Source organism: Rousettus aegyptiacus, unplaced genomic scaffold, assembly GCF_014176215.1.
Source record: "Rousettus aegyptiacus isolate mRouAeg1 unplaced genomic scaffold, mRouAeg1.p scaffold_m13_p_3, whole genome shotgun sequence".
Classification (NCBI taxonomy): domain Eukaryota; kingdom Metazoa; phylum Chordata; class Mammalia; order Chiroptera; family Pteropodidae; genus Rousettus; species Rousettus aegyptiacus.
In genome coordinates, this window is record NW_023416306.1 from 139,126,476 (window position 1) to 139,139,844 (window position 13,369).

Below are 13,369 nucleotides of genomic sequence, written 5' to 3' on the forward strand. Positions count from 1 at the left end.
AGGCCACTTTCATGCCCTATAGCTTCAGTCAAGCTCAGGAATGTATAAGGAAACAAGCGTAGGTTTCTATGAATAAATCCCTGTAAGTCCCATTAAGTTAGGTAAACATTCAGTTCCATTCTCAGTAGCCAGTGGATTCCTTGAATATTGAAGCTTCCCTAAGGATGCCCATCAGTAGAGATGTGGCATAGATTTCAAGGAAAATTTAGGTGGAAAAAAGCAAATTGGCTCCATCCAGTAATGGAATTTGACTACTACTTATGTGTGGTATTACTCTTAGCATCCAAACATGGAGATTTTAGTAGCGTTATTCCCCCATGGTTATGGATTCAGTTATTACCTCTAACCGGGCTAGGTGCTAAGGGCTCTGCCAGCTCCGAGTTGTGTCTCTCTTTTTGGCAAGGCCTGTTTCTATGGTGTCATGTGAAGAGGAGCCCCCATATCCACTTGGGGCACAACTGGCTGGCACCATTTAGGACATCCACCAGATATTCTGAAATGTTTGCAGAGGTAGCAGAAAGCAAAGACGTCTAAGCTGAAACATCACAGCACTCAGGCAGCCCTAAAAAAGTCTACCCAATTTTATATAAATACTTAGACAGGCATGAAATGGATTTTCTGGATGTCTGGCTTTTCTTCTTATTGGCTTCTCTCTTCATTTTTGCTGCTGCTTTTTTATTTTTTCTTTTTCTTTTTCTGCCTTTTTTTTTCTTTTTCTCTTGCTAATTCTGTCCAACCAGGTAGCAATGCATTTTCCAGGGAGCCTTTTTCTATAGTTTCCTCCCAAGTCTATTTAGTGGAAATACAAGCTGTTTCAGCCTGTTTGAGTCAAAACAAAAACAAAAAAAAAATTTTTTTTAATGTTCCCTTTGCTTATGTTGAAGTTAGATGGTAATTCCTTGCCTTCGATAGAATCTACCCAAATTAGAAATTTCTTAGATTACAAATACTAAACTCAGCAGCTCCCTTTTTTCATTCTTTTATTGTAAATAAAGAAGTTTCTAGACCTTCTGATTGTGTCCCTTTCACACACAAGGCTGCCCTTCCGGCCACATGAAGCCAGATGGGAGCATTGACAATAAAGGTGTGGGCCCATTGTCCTCGGGGCCTGGTTAATGTCCACTGACCATAAGCAGCCAACCCACACCACTACTGCCCCAAATACAGGTTTGGGAAGCACTCGGTTTTTTGGCTCTGGAGTTTATCTTTTTAAATGGGGGCAAGGTAATCTGCTACTCAGGTCTTCGTGTGGGGGCTGCCCCACCAGAAATGCAGTTTAACAAAAAGCAGAACTTACTACATCGGGATGCCAGGTCTGCTTCCAAAATAAAAACGCAGATTCATGCCAATAAAGAAGTGCTAGCCCAGACTTAGGAGAGCAAATACCTCATTGGAGGGGAGAGAACCTGAGGTGAAACTTAATGGCTTCCCTGAAAAATGTTTAAAAATGCATGTGGCTCTATTCCATGTTAGTACTGCCGCAGTCAAAATAAACTGGACCTGTCAGGAACCAGTGCTGAGAGAATGTTATGAATAGACTTCTTTCGTAAAGTTGCCCCTTCACACGCCCAGCAAAACCAACCAAGGGTAACGTCGGCTCCCTCGGCGTTGATTTTGGTTAAATCCCTCCCTTGAATGACCTCAATTTAATTTGGCTAGTTATGTGAATTTTTTTGCTTTTTCCTAGTCTTCTGGAAAAGAAATTAAAGATGGGGGCCACGCAGATGTTGCCCACTGTGAGGAAGGGCTGAACATGCTGGTGAAAGCCATTCCCGGCTTGCCGGGAGCACCCCACTGGCTCCTGAATGAAAGCCTTGTTACCTGGGAGTGTTTTCAATATAAGTTTGGCCTCAACCTGGGAAGCCAGGCGAAAGAATCGACCCTTTCACATACACACTGCCGGTGTTCCATGCCCCGAGTCCGTGTTAGTGCTAGGCCCTTGCTGAGCCTGCACCCCCGCCCCCGAACCTCCGCGCCCGGAGGTGATAGTTCCCCTGATTCCTGGTCGGAAGGACTAGTCCGCCTTCTTCTCATTCAGCACAGCAAAGGTTCCCACTGGTTAGGAAGATCCACCCTAACAACACGGGTAATGTCGTTTTGTGTGTGCTTAAAAAAATTGTCCAGCACATGCTCTTTTTGCTGTTGGCAGATGGCCACTTTGCTAGGCTGTCACGCCTCGCCTGATTTATGAGCCTACTGCTATGAATTCTGATTTCTAAAGTTGAACTAAAACCAGATCCCCACCCACAAAGGCTAAGGTCAGATGTGCAGGCACTATAGGCAAAACTGCCTTGGAGAAACCCAACCCACCAAGAGGTAGGCAGCATCCAGTTTACCGCTTGAAGGGAAGGACCAGGCCAGGCCTGTAGTCACCCTCTGGGACCACTGATGGAGTTGTAAGAGAGCTAGCGGCATTTCTCAGGGGTATTATGGGTTCTTCTGCAGCCCAGGCAAAAGGGGGGCGAATAACCTATTTCATTTTATTTTTTTTTTTCCAGTTCTCTCAGGCCAGGCACACCACAGCCCTTTGAAACGATCTGTGTCCCTTACCCCACCCATGAATGTGCCAAACCAGCCTCTAGGACATGGATGGATGTCTCATGAGGACTTGCGAGCTAGAGGACCCCAGTGCCTCCCATCCGATCATGCCCCCCTGTCTCCACAAAGCAGTGTAGCCTCTTCAGGAAGTGGTGGGAGTGAACACTTAGAAGATCAGACCACTGCTCGTAACACATTCCAAGAAGAAGGTAGTGGTATGAAAGGTGAGTGACTGAATGAGAAACCACTGGGAACAGAGCCTCTCCCTTTATCTGGAGTCAGAAGGGTCAAAAAAGAGGGAGTCAGCAAGAGAGAAGGAACCCACCCCCTTCCCCAGGCTTATGCATTGGACCCCTCACAGAGCTCTGGGGTTGACCTTGGAGGAAGGGCTCAGATTCCCCTTCCAGGTCTTCTTGCCAAAACCTGGGAAGCAAGAACTAGAGCAAGAGAGGTCAACACCCTCTTTTTTTTTTTTTTTTTAAATGCAGTGACTTGCAGGCAAGTGAGTCACAGCCAACGCTGATAGGATCTGCTGTTTGCACGTGCGTTCCTTAATCTGCCCTGTTTGTAAAGACGCTGAGCTGTTCCAGCCTTCTACCTTGTTGGCCGTGTGTTGTGGCCAGGGAACCGTCAATAATTCAGCAAAAGAAACCGCAGAATCTTTTTTAAAACCTCTCTTAATGCAGAACTATAGTAGTGCGCTTCCTTTCTCTCTCCCTTTTCCTTTGATGTGCAAAGAAACCTTTCAACCTTTCTCTCTGCATCTGTTTAAGGGACATGAAAATACTTCTCTGACAGTGTTTTAAGCCTGATAAAGATTTGCATACGGGTGATGAAGGTCTTTTGTGCGGCATAAATAAATGTTCCTACATTACCCTGTAAATCTACCCTCTTCTAAAGATACTCATCAGAAGCTAGAAATTTCCAAATTACCCATGATAGGCCAAGAGGATACGTGTGTTCTGTATTTTTAGACGTCAATTGTTCAAGGGCTGGGAAGTCCTTAGGGAAAGATGCTCATCAGAGACACACTAATAACAATTTTAGATGGAAAAACAATAACCAGCCATGCTCCTGGGACTCTGATGCTGACAGGAGGCTCTGAGAGCACTCTCTTTGCTGGCATTAATAGTCCTGAGGTTTTGCTGTTTTTAATCTTTCCCTTGAAAAGGATCAATGTTGACACAGGAGCCTCTGTACTGAGTCCCCTCCCTCTCATGGAAGCTGGGCACAGAAAGATACCTACAACTTCCCAGAAAGGTGCCGGTTATAAGAGAGCACGAGGCTGAAAAATGGAGGCAGCTAAAGGGAATGAAGCCGTGTCTCTGTGCCTTCTCTGACCCTTCCTCTTGGCTGCATAGGTCCGTGCCCTCCTCATCCTGCCCCATCCCGTACGTGTTGAGTGCCCAGAACAAATGGATGTGTCCTGATGTTTTCCTCTGGTAATACAAATGGGTCTTTAAAGGTGTTTAACAGGCAGCAAAAACAATGCTTATTTTGGTATGGAAGGGATTGTGTGTCTTCTTTCTCTTTCACAGTTTTCAGGGAAATATGTCATAATTTTGGATACTTAGCAAAACCCATTTCTGAGTTTAAGTGACATGCTTATGTGCTCAAGCAGCTGAGCCCCAGGTGATGGGTAGCAGGTGAAGCTTAGCCAAGCTTTAGATAAGCCAGCAGGGCATTTGTCACTGGGGCATCGAAGTACCTGAGGGACCAAGAGAGGTGGAGACAGCTATTGCCATGGACTAGCTTCTTTCCAGGCGAAGTGGAACGTCTGGATGGCATGTTTCCCAGAAGGTGCATGTGTGGTTCTAATTGGTAACAGTGGGAAGGAGGCCTTTGTACTGAAGGGTAAGGAGAATCCTTCGGGAAGGCCGTTCACCAGGATACAGACCTCTCCCAGAGGGGAATGCTGGTTCCACTAACCTGTTATGGGAAGTTTGTTCTCTTTTCTTTCTTCCTTTCCCTTTCTTTTTTCGTTCTTTTTTGTTTTTCTTTTTCTTTCTTTTTTCTTTTTTTTTTCAGGTCATGCACACCTTAGACATTCTCTCAAAGTAGGTAAAGTTGTGCTCATTGTGCCGGCATTTGGATAAATGAGTTTAAAAAAAAAAAAAAAAGCACATTTTTAAAGAGAAATGAATGAGAGAAAATTTGAATAAATGTCCCATTTGTTTTAGAGTAAAAGCCAAAATATTCCAGAGCTCAAAGACTAACCTATAGAAATGATAAGAATTGTCTCCTTGGAGTTTCTTCACTCAGAAAATGACACAGACAAGATCTTATATCCAAGGTTTTCCTTATAGGCCCAAGGGGTGTGATCAGAAAAAAGGCTCTTTGGTGACCGGAAACTCTCTTCTATGTGTGCCTACCTTCTGCTGACCTACTAAACTGTACTTCTTCCAGAGAATTGGATTAGGATTTAAAGTACCAAGCCCTTAGCAAATTAAAGGGTAAAACTGTATTTGAAGGAAGGAATGTGAGAGACAATGAAGGATTCTATTTGTGGGAAAAGTATATTTCCAATTCAGCTGATAGGTCACATAGTAGAAGCACCGGAAAGAGCAGCATTCCAGAGTCAGGGGCCAGTGTTTGTAAAAGCCAAGTGCCCCTCCCTTGACAAGTCGTCATGGGGTGGCCAATGCTCAGGATGCCTCCGCTGTCAAAGACTACGCAGGACAGGACGGCCTTCCAGGAGAGCGCCAGAGAAGCAGCCCTCAACAAGCCTGTCCCAAGAATGTGTCATCTGATTCCCAGGTCCAAGAGCACATGCCGGTTTAAATTTCCAAATTAATTCATACTTTCTGAGAAATGAAATATGAAATCCGCTGAAGTACTTTTAAAAAGAGCCAGCTCCTCCTCCCAGATCCACATCCCTTTCTTCTTGTGACCAGGCCCTTGCACAGGAGTGTCAGCCCTTTTACGCTACATGCTGGCCCACCTCAGCCATCATCTAATTGCTATTTTTCTAATTTTTAAATGGCCTGTTTATGAGAACAACAAGGAATCTGTAGTAGAATTTAGAGGAGTTCCAAATCTCTAGGGGATGCATGTCAGTCCTCACGCCGCACCTTGGGAAAAGAATAAAAAAGTCACCATAATTGAGTTTAATTTAGTGTGAATTCATCGTTCTTCCCAACAGCTGTGCATACCTTGCTGAAACACTGTGTTCATCCAGTCCTTCCTTTTCATCTAGACAGAGTAGCCAGGTTTGGCTATGAATTGTCCCTGAGGAATGTGCCTCTTGGGTCAAAAGTGTGAAATAAAGCTCACGGCCCAACATCCTTGCTCTTTTTATGTTTTCACAAACATCGATCTTGTCCTCTTTTTGTCTTGGCGTCAGCACTGCCTGCCAAGGATTCTCACTAAGTCCTCTCCCAAGTAGACCAACTCCTGCTCTCAGAGAATTAACATCATCTGCCTGCTTTGCTTCGTTTTTCCTTTTATAGTAAATGCTCATCCTGAAGGTTTAAGTCAGCTCTGAAGCACAGATTGGCTGTCCCTTGGGGCAGGGATCTCAGACGGGTTTATCAGGCTAAAGGAAGATTGGGATCAGCTACTCAACTAGAAATTAATGAACAGAAGTGAGAACCTGAATGAGAATGTGGAAGTTTCCCCTTTAACGTTCCCTGTGGAGGCCACTGGTTATACATGTTTGGCCTAAATGTACTGGTTGTGGTTTCTAAATTCAGTTGTCCTTGTTCTTTGCAAAAACTGCATTCAACTTAGCCCAGAGGAGAGATTCTTGATACTGAGTTTGTGCTCACTTCTAATAGCCTCCTTTCCCTCAGCATCCCATGAGTAGAATGTTCTCTGTTAACTCTTCCCTCATGTGAAGCCTTCATGTGACCAAGAAAAACAAACAAACAAACAATCAATGATATTCTCATAAATTCCCAGAAAGAAGAGAAAATATGAAAGAGAAGTCCATTGGTAGAATAAGCACTTTTGCCCTCATATTAGCATCATGTCCTCGGAAATGTAGAACCCCAACAACTAAAGACGTTTAAAAAGACCAGGACTGTTGGTGATTGATGTGGTCTTGTTATACGGGAGCAGAGAGAAGGGAATAAACAGGTTTCATCTCTGTCCTCATTCAAGTCAGTTCACTTTTTTGAGCGCCTGCTGAGAGAGGCTTTGTTTGGACAAGCTGTTGGGGAGAGAGAGGCAAAAGAGATAGTTCCTGCTTCAAGGGACTCACTGTCACTGAGCAACAAACAGGTACCTGAAGCTGGTTCAACAGCTTTGAAAACATCTTGGAGACTTGGCCTGGGTCTGGCCCGCACCAAGGAGGGCCCTAAGTCAAAGTGGAGGGAAATCAAGGAAAGTTCCTGGAGGAGGAGAGACCTGGAGCTGATGAGTCCCAGAGTGTAATTACAGGTTAGCCAAGTATAAAAGGTGAGGAAAGGGCATTCTACACAGAGGGAGCAGCACATGGGAAAGCATGGTGATGAGACGGCTCGACCAAGTAGGTCCTATGGCATGAGGGCTGAGAATATGGGAGACGGAAAAGCCAGGTGCTAAGCACGGAAAAGCCAGGCACTAGGCTCAGCAAAGGATTTTGGCTTGTTACCTGACATCGGTAGAAGTTGTTGGAGGAATTTCAGCAGCAGAATGACCTGCTTCAATTTGCATACTAGAACTAGGACCCTAGCAGCAATGTGAAGGATAAATCAAAGTGAGGAGAGGGCAGGGGATTCTGGATTTGGAGGCCAGATGAAAGGTGGAAGATATTTCAGTAATTGAGGAAGTAAATGAAATCGGACCAAGGCACTTGGCAGTAAGAATGGAGACAAGGAGCGCATTCATAGGATCTCGGTGAAATGGAATTCATACAGCTCTGAAATGAATGTACGCTGATGGAATGTCGACAGTGATGGCGTAGGAGGAATTTAGAATGATGCCTGGGTGTCTGCCTGGGACGTCTGCATACCCGTAGTGTCATCTATAGCAAAGCGTATATAGGAGAACAAACAACCTGAGGGGAAGTGTAGAACATTCCAGGAGAGGTGTGCCAGCCAGGACCTCAGTGCACCATGCTTGTTGCTGGCCCAGCCTTTTCGAGAGCCCTCTCACTTGCACATATTAAGCATTATGCTCACCTGCAGTAAAGTGCAGGTGACGAACTCCATTCCAGATTTCTGGCTAGCAAAGCCCAGAGCTTTAGGCTCCGGAAAGTGAGAAGCTCCGTGACTTTCTACTCACAATTATCGGTGTGAGAGGGGGATATTGGGGGGGAAGGGGGGTGTCTGTTTCTCTTGATATGAGCTTCAGACATACCATGACAAATTAACATCAATCAGGTATACTTGTGGTGTGTGGCATTATATTAGTACAAAATATAGAGGTAACTGAAACTGTTTATATGGTTTGTGTACAGACGTGTTAGTGGTAGAAAAGAAAGCTTTGGCTCTAATAACCTGGATAGAAACATAGCAGTTAAGAGTGGAGAAGACCAGTAACTATGAAAATTTGCTCAGTTTGCCTTTCCTAAGGAGTCTTTCTTAAATGAAACTTATGTAAACTTTTTTTCTTCGGAGCAAAGGAAATATATTGCCTATTCTGAAACAGTCAGTTCAGGGTTTTGGGTTGTTTTTGAAATGTAGACCTTTGAACTTTTGCCTGTCCCAGAATGAGATTAGAGAAGTTAGAGAAGTGTGATCTTTTTTAAGAAAAAGGAACTTGTCGGAAGCCTTTGTAAGGAAGGTTGTGAATATAGGGTCATGAAGGGGAGTGACGGAAGGGGAGCGATACAGCTTCCTGTATCGCTCCTGTGGCTGGGACACTTGTCAACATGGCTGTCATGGGAACCAGTCGCTGTTTTCTGAATGTTGACTTTCTAGGCATTGTCTTGAACTTATCTAACTTAAAGGCTAGAATTTAGTAAATTTTCTTAACTTAATTCCACGATGCCAACATATGACCTGCATGGATAGGTCCTTATAGGCTCAGACTTATGCTGCTTCTTCTCGGAAAGGCTGAGAGTCCTCACGTCTTTGAAAAGCAAATCCTCAAGATTCCTTCGGATTCTAAAAGCCCTGGGTCTTTTAGCCATCATCCCTTACCAGGCATGTGAGGTGCTTTAAGGACTTTGGGGCATACGGAGGGCAGCTTTTGACATAGAATCCAGCTGCCGTTTAACAATGCAAAGCAGGCTGTGTGTGGAACATCACTTATAAATGTCATAGCTAATAGAAACTACGAGGAGAAATTTAGTCTCTCTGTTTGCATCTAACCCTTCTAAGTGAGTATTTTACCACAAAGTAGGCCATCTCTGTGCCTCCCAAGACCTCAACATGCTCCCCACAAGCATGGAACTCCTCTTAGAGGCCACCATGGACACATCCTAGGGTCAAGGAGAACGCTTATAGCTCCACAAGGATCAGAGATCAAGATGCCTTCTTTCTTTTTCTCAGAGGCTAGAACAGAATTGGGCTCCTCATTCCGCTCTGGCCAAAAATAAAGACAGTCTTCAGTAATCTTGGTGGTGTTACTAGACTTCTGCTCTTCATTTTTGAAAGGCATGTTTTCAGCATTGAAGAGTTAGTTCCTTCTTAGCCCTCAGTTGGCTTCCCCCTCCCTCTACCTCAACGAACAAGGATGCAGTCATATCTTAGAAAAGAGTCGTATGAAATTAGCCTGGCTTTTTGTGGTGAATGGGAGTCTCTCTTCCATCTGCAGGTACCAGGACCACCACAGGTGAGCCTTCATGTGGAAAATGAGGCTGTTCATGTTCTCTCTTCCAGGAGTCCTTCACTCCCTGCCCTTCATTTTTGCTTCCCACATTGTGGCCTTCAGCAATATTGGACCCACCAATTCTCTCTTGTGGTGCCACTTCATTGGTGGGGCAGGTGCTGCATAGCCTATCGACCTGACTGGTATTTGCAGCCATTCTCACAGCGGGCATTTGAGAAAAGCAGACTGAGTTCTCATTGGAGCCCAGCTCCTGTGCGAACTGGGGCACACACCACAAAGCCCCTCTGTGGCTGATTTGGCCAAACTCTAAAAGGGAAATACAAGTCGAAACTTGATTCCATTGGTAAAGACCAACAAGTAAATACAGAACAGAACATATAAAAGGTGGGCGTAGCACTCTCATAAAAAATGGCTACGAGAAAATAAACCATGTGGACTGTAGGAAGATCTGGAAGGAGCTTTGTAAAGGATGGACACTGTGACTTGGGGCCCACTGTCTGCATGTGAGTGGTGGTGCTTTCTCCTGGAAACCTCTTACCCTTTGGCCTTATCTCTTGGTTTCTTCATGGGCTCCTCTTCCCACATCTTCCCTTAACAGCCTGGCACTTCCAGGGCTCCACCCGGGCTCTCTGCTGTCCTCATTCCATGCTCTTTCCCTGAGTGAGCTCACCCACTTCTATGGCTAAAACAACCACCATGTGCTACTGATAAGGAAAATGGTTCTCTGACTCAGACTTCCCTTTAGAGATCTTGAGCTGTTGATTTCTCCATCCGGATGAACCAAAGGCAGTCACATTCAACTGACCTAAAGTGGAGTTCACCATCTCTCTCTTCTCACCCCAAACCTGCTGCTTCCCTGCATTTTCTGTCTCTCCTGTATTTTCTGTCTCACCAAACTTGAATCAGAGGAGCCATCTTAATTCAGCTCTTTTCTCTCTCTTATTATCTATTCTTCCCTGATCATCGAGTACTGTCAATTTGCATCCTTTCCTTCCCCTCCGCCATTGCCCTCCCAAGCCATCTGAATTTGTCTCCTGGCCTCCACTCCCACCATCCTCCCGTCCAGTCTTTCCATTGACAGTCATCATCTTTCTAACATACTCATTTGACTGTGCCTCAACTGCTCAGATTTTAATAGCTTCTCATCACCCACCCACAAGATGAAGTCTGCTCTCCTTGTTAAAGCATTACAGATTTCAATCATCTGACCCCCTGCCTATTTGCCCCACGTTGTGTCTAGCCACTCTCTATCATTCACCAAAATGTTTGCTCAACTCTGAATGCTCTCTTGGCTGTGTGATTTGTTTATATGCTCTTCCTGCTTCCTGGGACAGATTTCTCAATATGGTCTGCCCCATGACTCTGGGATTGCTGCTGCTGTGAAGCTATCCCTCACTTCCCAAGGCAAACCAAAATGCTCATTGTTCCGTGCTTCCTAGAACATTGAGTAGACTTAGCACTTGTCCTGCAGCTATTACAATTTTTTTTGAGTCAGCCATTCTCTCCAGATTAAAAGTTCGTTGATGGGAGGAACATGACTTCACAGAGCCTGGCCCACATAGTAGATATTTGAAAAATGTCGAGTGAGCAAATATCAGGATGCCCACACTTGGCAAGGAAGTCATAGCATCTTTATACATATAGCATAGCATCTTTATCTCTTGCATTACATGAAAGAGTGACTCTCTAGTCTGTGACCTCCATTGGCACATCCATCAGAAGCAGCCCCGATGAAACTAAACAGCTGTGTACCAGCCAGAAGTGGGAGCCCAGGAAGCATGCATACCTTCAGGCGCATAGCTCCTCCAGGAAACACGTTCACTTCTCCCCTGCTTGTCTGTGTCTTCCAACCATAGCCACTGTTTGGCAGAATGAAAAAGGTAGGCATGAGGTTATGTTAGGTGGTGGTCAGCTTTCCATCCAACTATGTGGCATCTGGACCATGGGAAAGGACCTGAGCTTTTAGTTAAAATTCATCCCTGGCCAACGTCTTACAGAATCTGGCATTCAAGCCATTGAAATTCCTGGCTTGTGAGGAGTCAAATAGTGAAGGTTCACGATTCTCTGGTTTGTTCCATTTTTGATGGTGTTTCATTTTAATCTTTGGCAACAGAAGGTGCCTCACCACCAACCAGAGAATGAAGGTTAATAGGCTATGTTCTTAAGAACTGAGATTTTCTCCTCTTTGTTCATCGGTTCACATTGCAGATAGGAGAGCTCTTTAAGCACCCAACACTGAGCTAGGCTCTGAGACACTTGCTGTACAAGCAGAGTCGACACGTGCCTGCTTCAAAGAACATAGAGCCAAGAGGAGCTTATGTTTCCTAGGAACATATCCAGAAATAATGCCTCAGGAAGGCCTAATTTGCCATGCTCTGAATTTGTGTAGGAAATTTTTTTAGGAAAACAACTCCCAGTGACCTGTATTTTGACTAAATGAGTGAGGCAGGTTCTTCTATTCCTCTAACCAGGGGAATTCTGGTTGTTAAATACTCTTATAGAAAGGAACTAGCACTGATTGAACTTGGAGTTGCCAAGCCAAGACTTGCACCCCACTCTCTCCGACTCTTAAAACACCATATTGTTACCTTGGCTTAAAAAGCACCCACTTTGCCATGTGATTTAGTAGCTCAGGATTCTGTTTGTTTAATCATCAGTGGATTTTGCATGATTAAGCTGTAGGGCACCCAGTGAAAATTTGGCTCATGAGGTTGGCACTAGTTACCCCAGATTTTTATGAATCATGATCATTGAGTTTTCCGAGCAGCAGCTTGGGGCTTTTCAAAGATATTTGCTATTTAGCAAACATGAAACCTGGTGACAAAGTGGTAACATGTCATTGGCCTGAAAGCTGGAGCTGTAGTTATTTGCTACTCACTCTGCAGAAATCCGAACATTGTTTTAACAGCAACAGAAACATGCTGAAGAATAAAGTCTGGTAAGACAGCTCCAGGATGTCGTGGGAGGGAAACTACCTCCTGGGTTGGTGTGTCCGGAACTTGTGATTGAATCACAGTTTGAGTTGAGGAGGATGTAAGCGGTTGGTACTATGTGCCTGGGGAAGCCCTGTCTCTTTGTGGTTAATGGTGGTCCCACAGGGACTCTCCAGCTGTCACAGTAGAATGAAGGGCTCCAAGCACAGAATCAAGTGATTTCTTGCCTGAGATGACTGAATCTGTTCTTAAAATACCATTGGATATTGAATTCTGTTTCTCCAGAAATTCTTCTTTGGCCTTCACATTACTGTGAATCGAAAAGTAACCTCACCGGACCCACCCTCCCCTCCTGTACCTTTGAGTTTCAGAAGATCATCCCATACCCACATTCCCCAAGCCTGCATTTGGTTCCCCCAGGGGCAGGGCCTGATTTCAGAACAGGTTAGGCCTCTTTAATCAATCCCAGTTAACTACTCTAAATATTGAAAATTGCAAGGTTTCCACTTATTATGGCGTGTTTGTGGTCTCCGTCAGTGCCTCAGAATAAAGCACTTAGCGATAGATAGTATCTTGCAATCAACATAGTTTGTAATAGATAATACTTTATAGAAATCATGAATAACCTTTAGCCAATGCTTCAGCATTTCAGTTTACTTTACAGTCACTGTTTATTTAGCTCTCCCACTGATTGACTGTTTTGTCTCCATTTTACAAGACATTGATACAATATAGGAAAATGTTGAGAATCAGAAGACCTGGTTCTGGTCCCCACTTTACTGAGTACTTACTTCTGTGATTTAAAATTAATGACTTAATTTTGCCATCTGTAGAATGAGTCAAGTGGGGGAAAATGAATCTAGAAACTTCTTAAAGATCCTATTAGCTCAAAAACTCTGACTTAAAAGAGCATGGGCCAGGGCTTTGTTTTGGTTTTATTTAGCAAGGTAATCAGTCACCTGTGGATTTTCAGTACAGTTACTATTCAGTTTTACTAACTCCAGAATCCCAAACTGGGGCTTATTTTGGATGCGTCTGGAATTTCCATTATCCTATGGCTTAGCCAGTCTTTGGACCTTTCATGCCTCAGACCTTTCCCAACACTCATATATTTGTGGTTGACATTCAAGGAAAATGTCAGAGACACATCCAGATACATTCCATAACTTGGAGAAATGGTCAGCAGACACACATACGCACTA

The 13,369-nt window shown here is 44.4% G+C and overlaps 1 protein-coding gene across 3 annotated transcripts in view; it reads left to right on the forward strand.

Moving 5' to 3' along the window:
- The window catches only part of SAMD4A (sterile alpha motif domain containing 4A), a 203,810-nt gene that overhangs the window by 148,538 nt on the left and 41,903 nt on the right, over nucleotides 1-13,369 (forward strand). For 2 of the 3 annotated variants that reach the window (XM_016132802.2, XM_016132805.2), the window contains one exon: nucleotides 2,499-2,762. The exons of the other annotated variant lie outside the window; for it this stretch is intronic. In XM_016132802.2, the coding sequence (XP_015988288.1) occupies nucleotides 2,499-2,762 (264 nt within the window). The remainder of the gene's footprint in view (nucleotides 1-2,498; nucleotides 2,763-13,369) is intronic. 3 annotated transcript variants of the gene reach the window in all.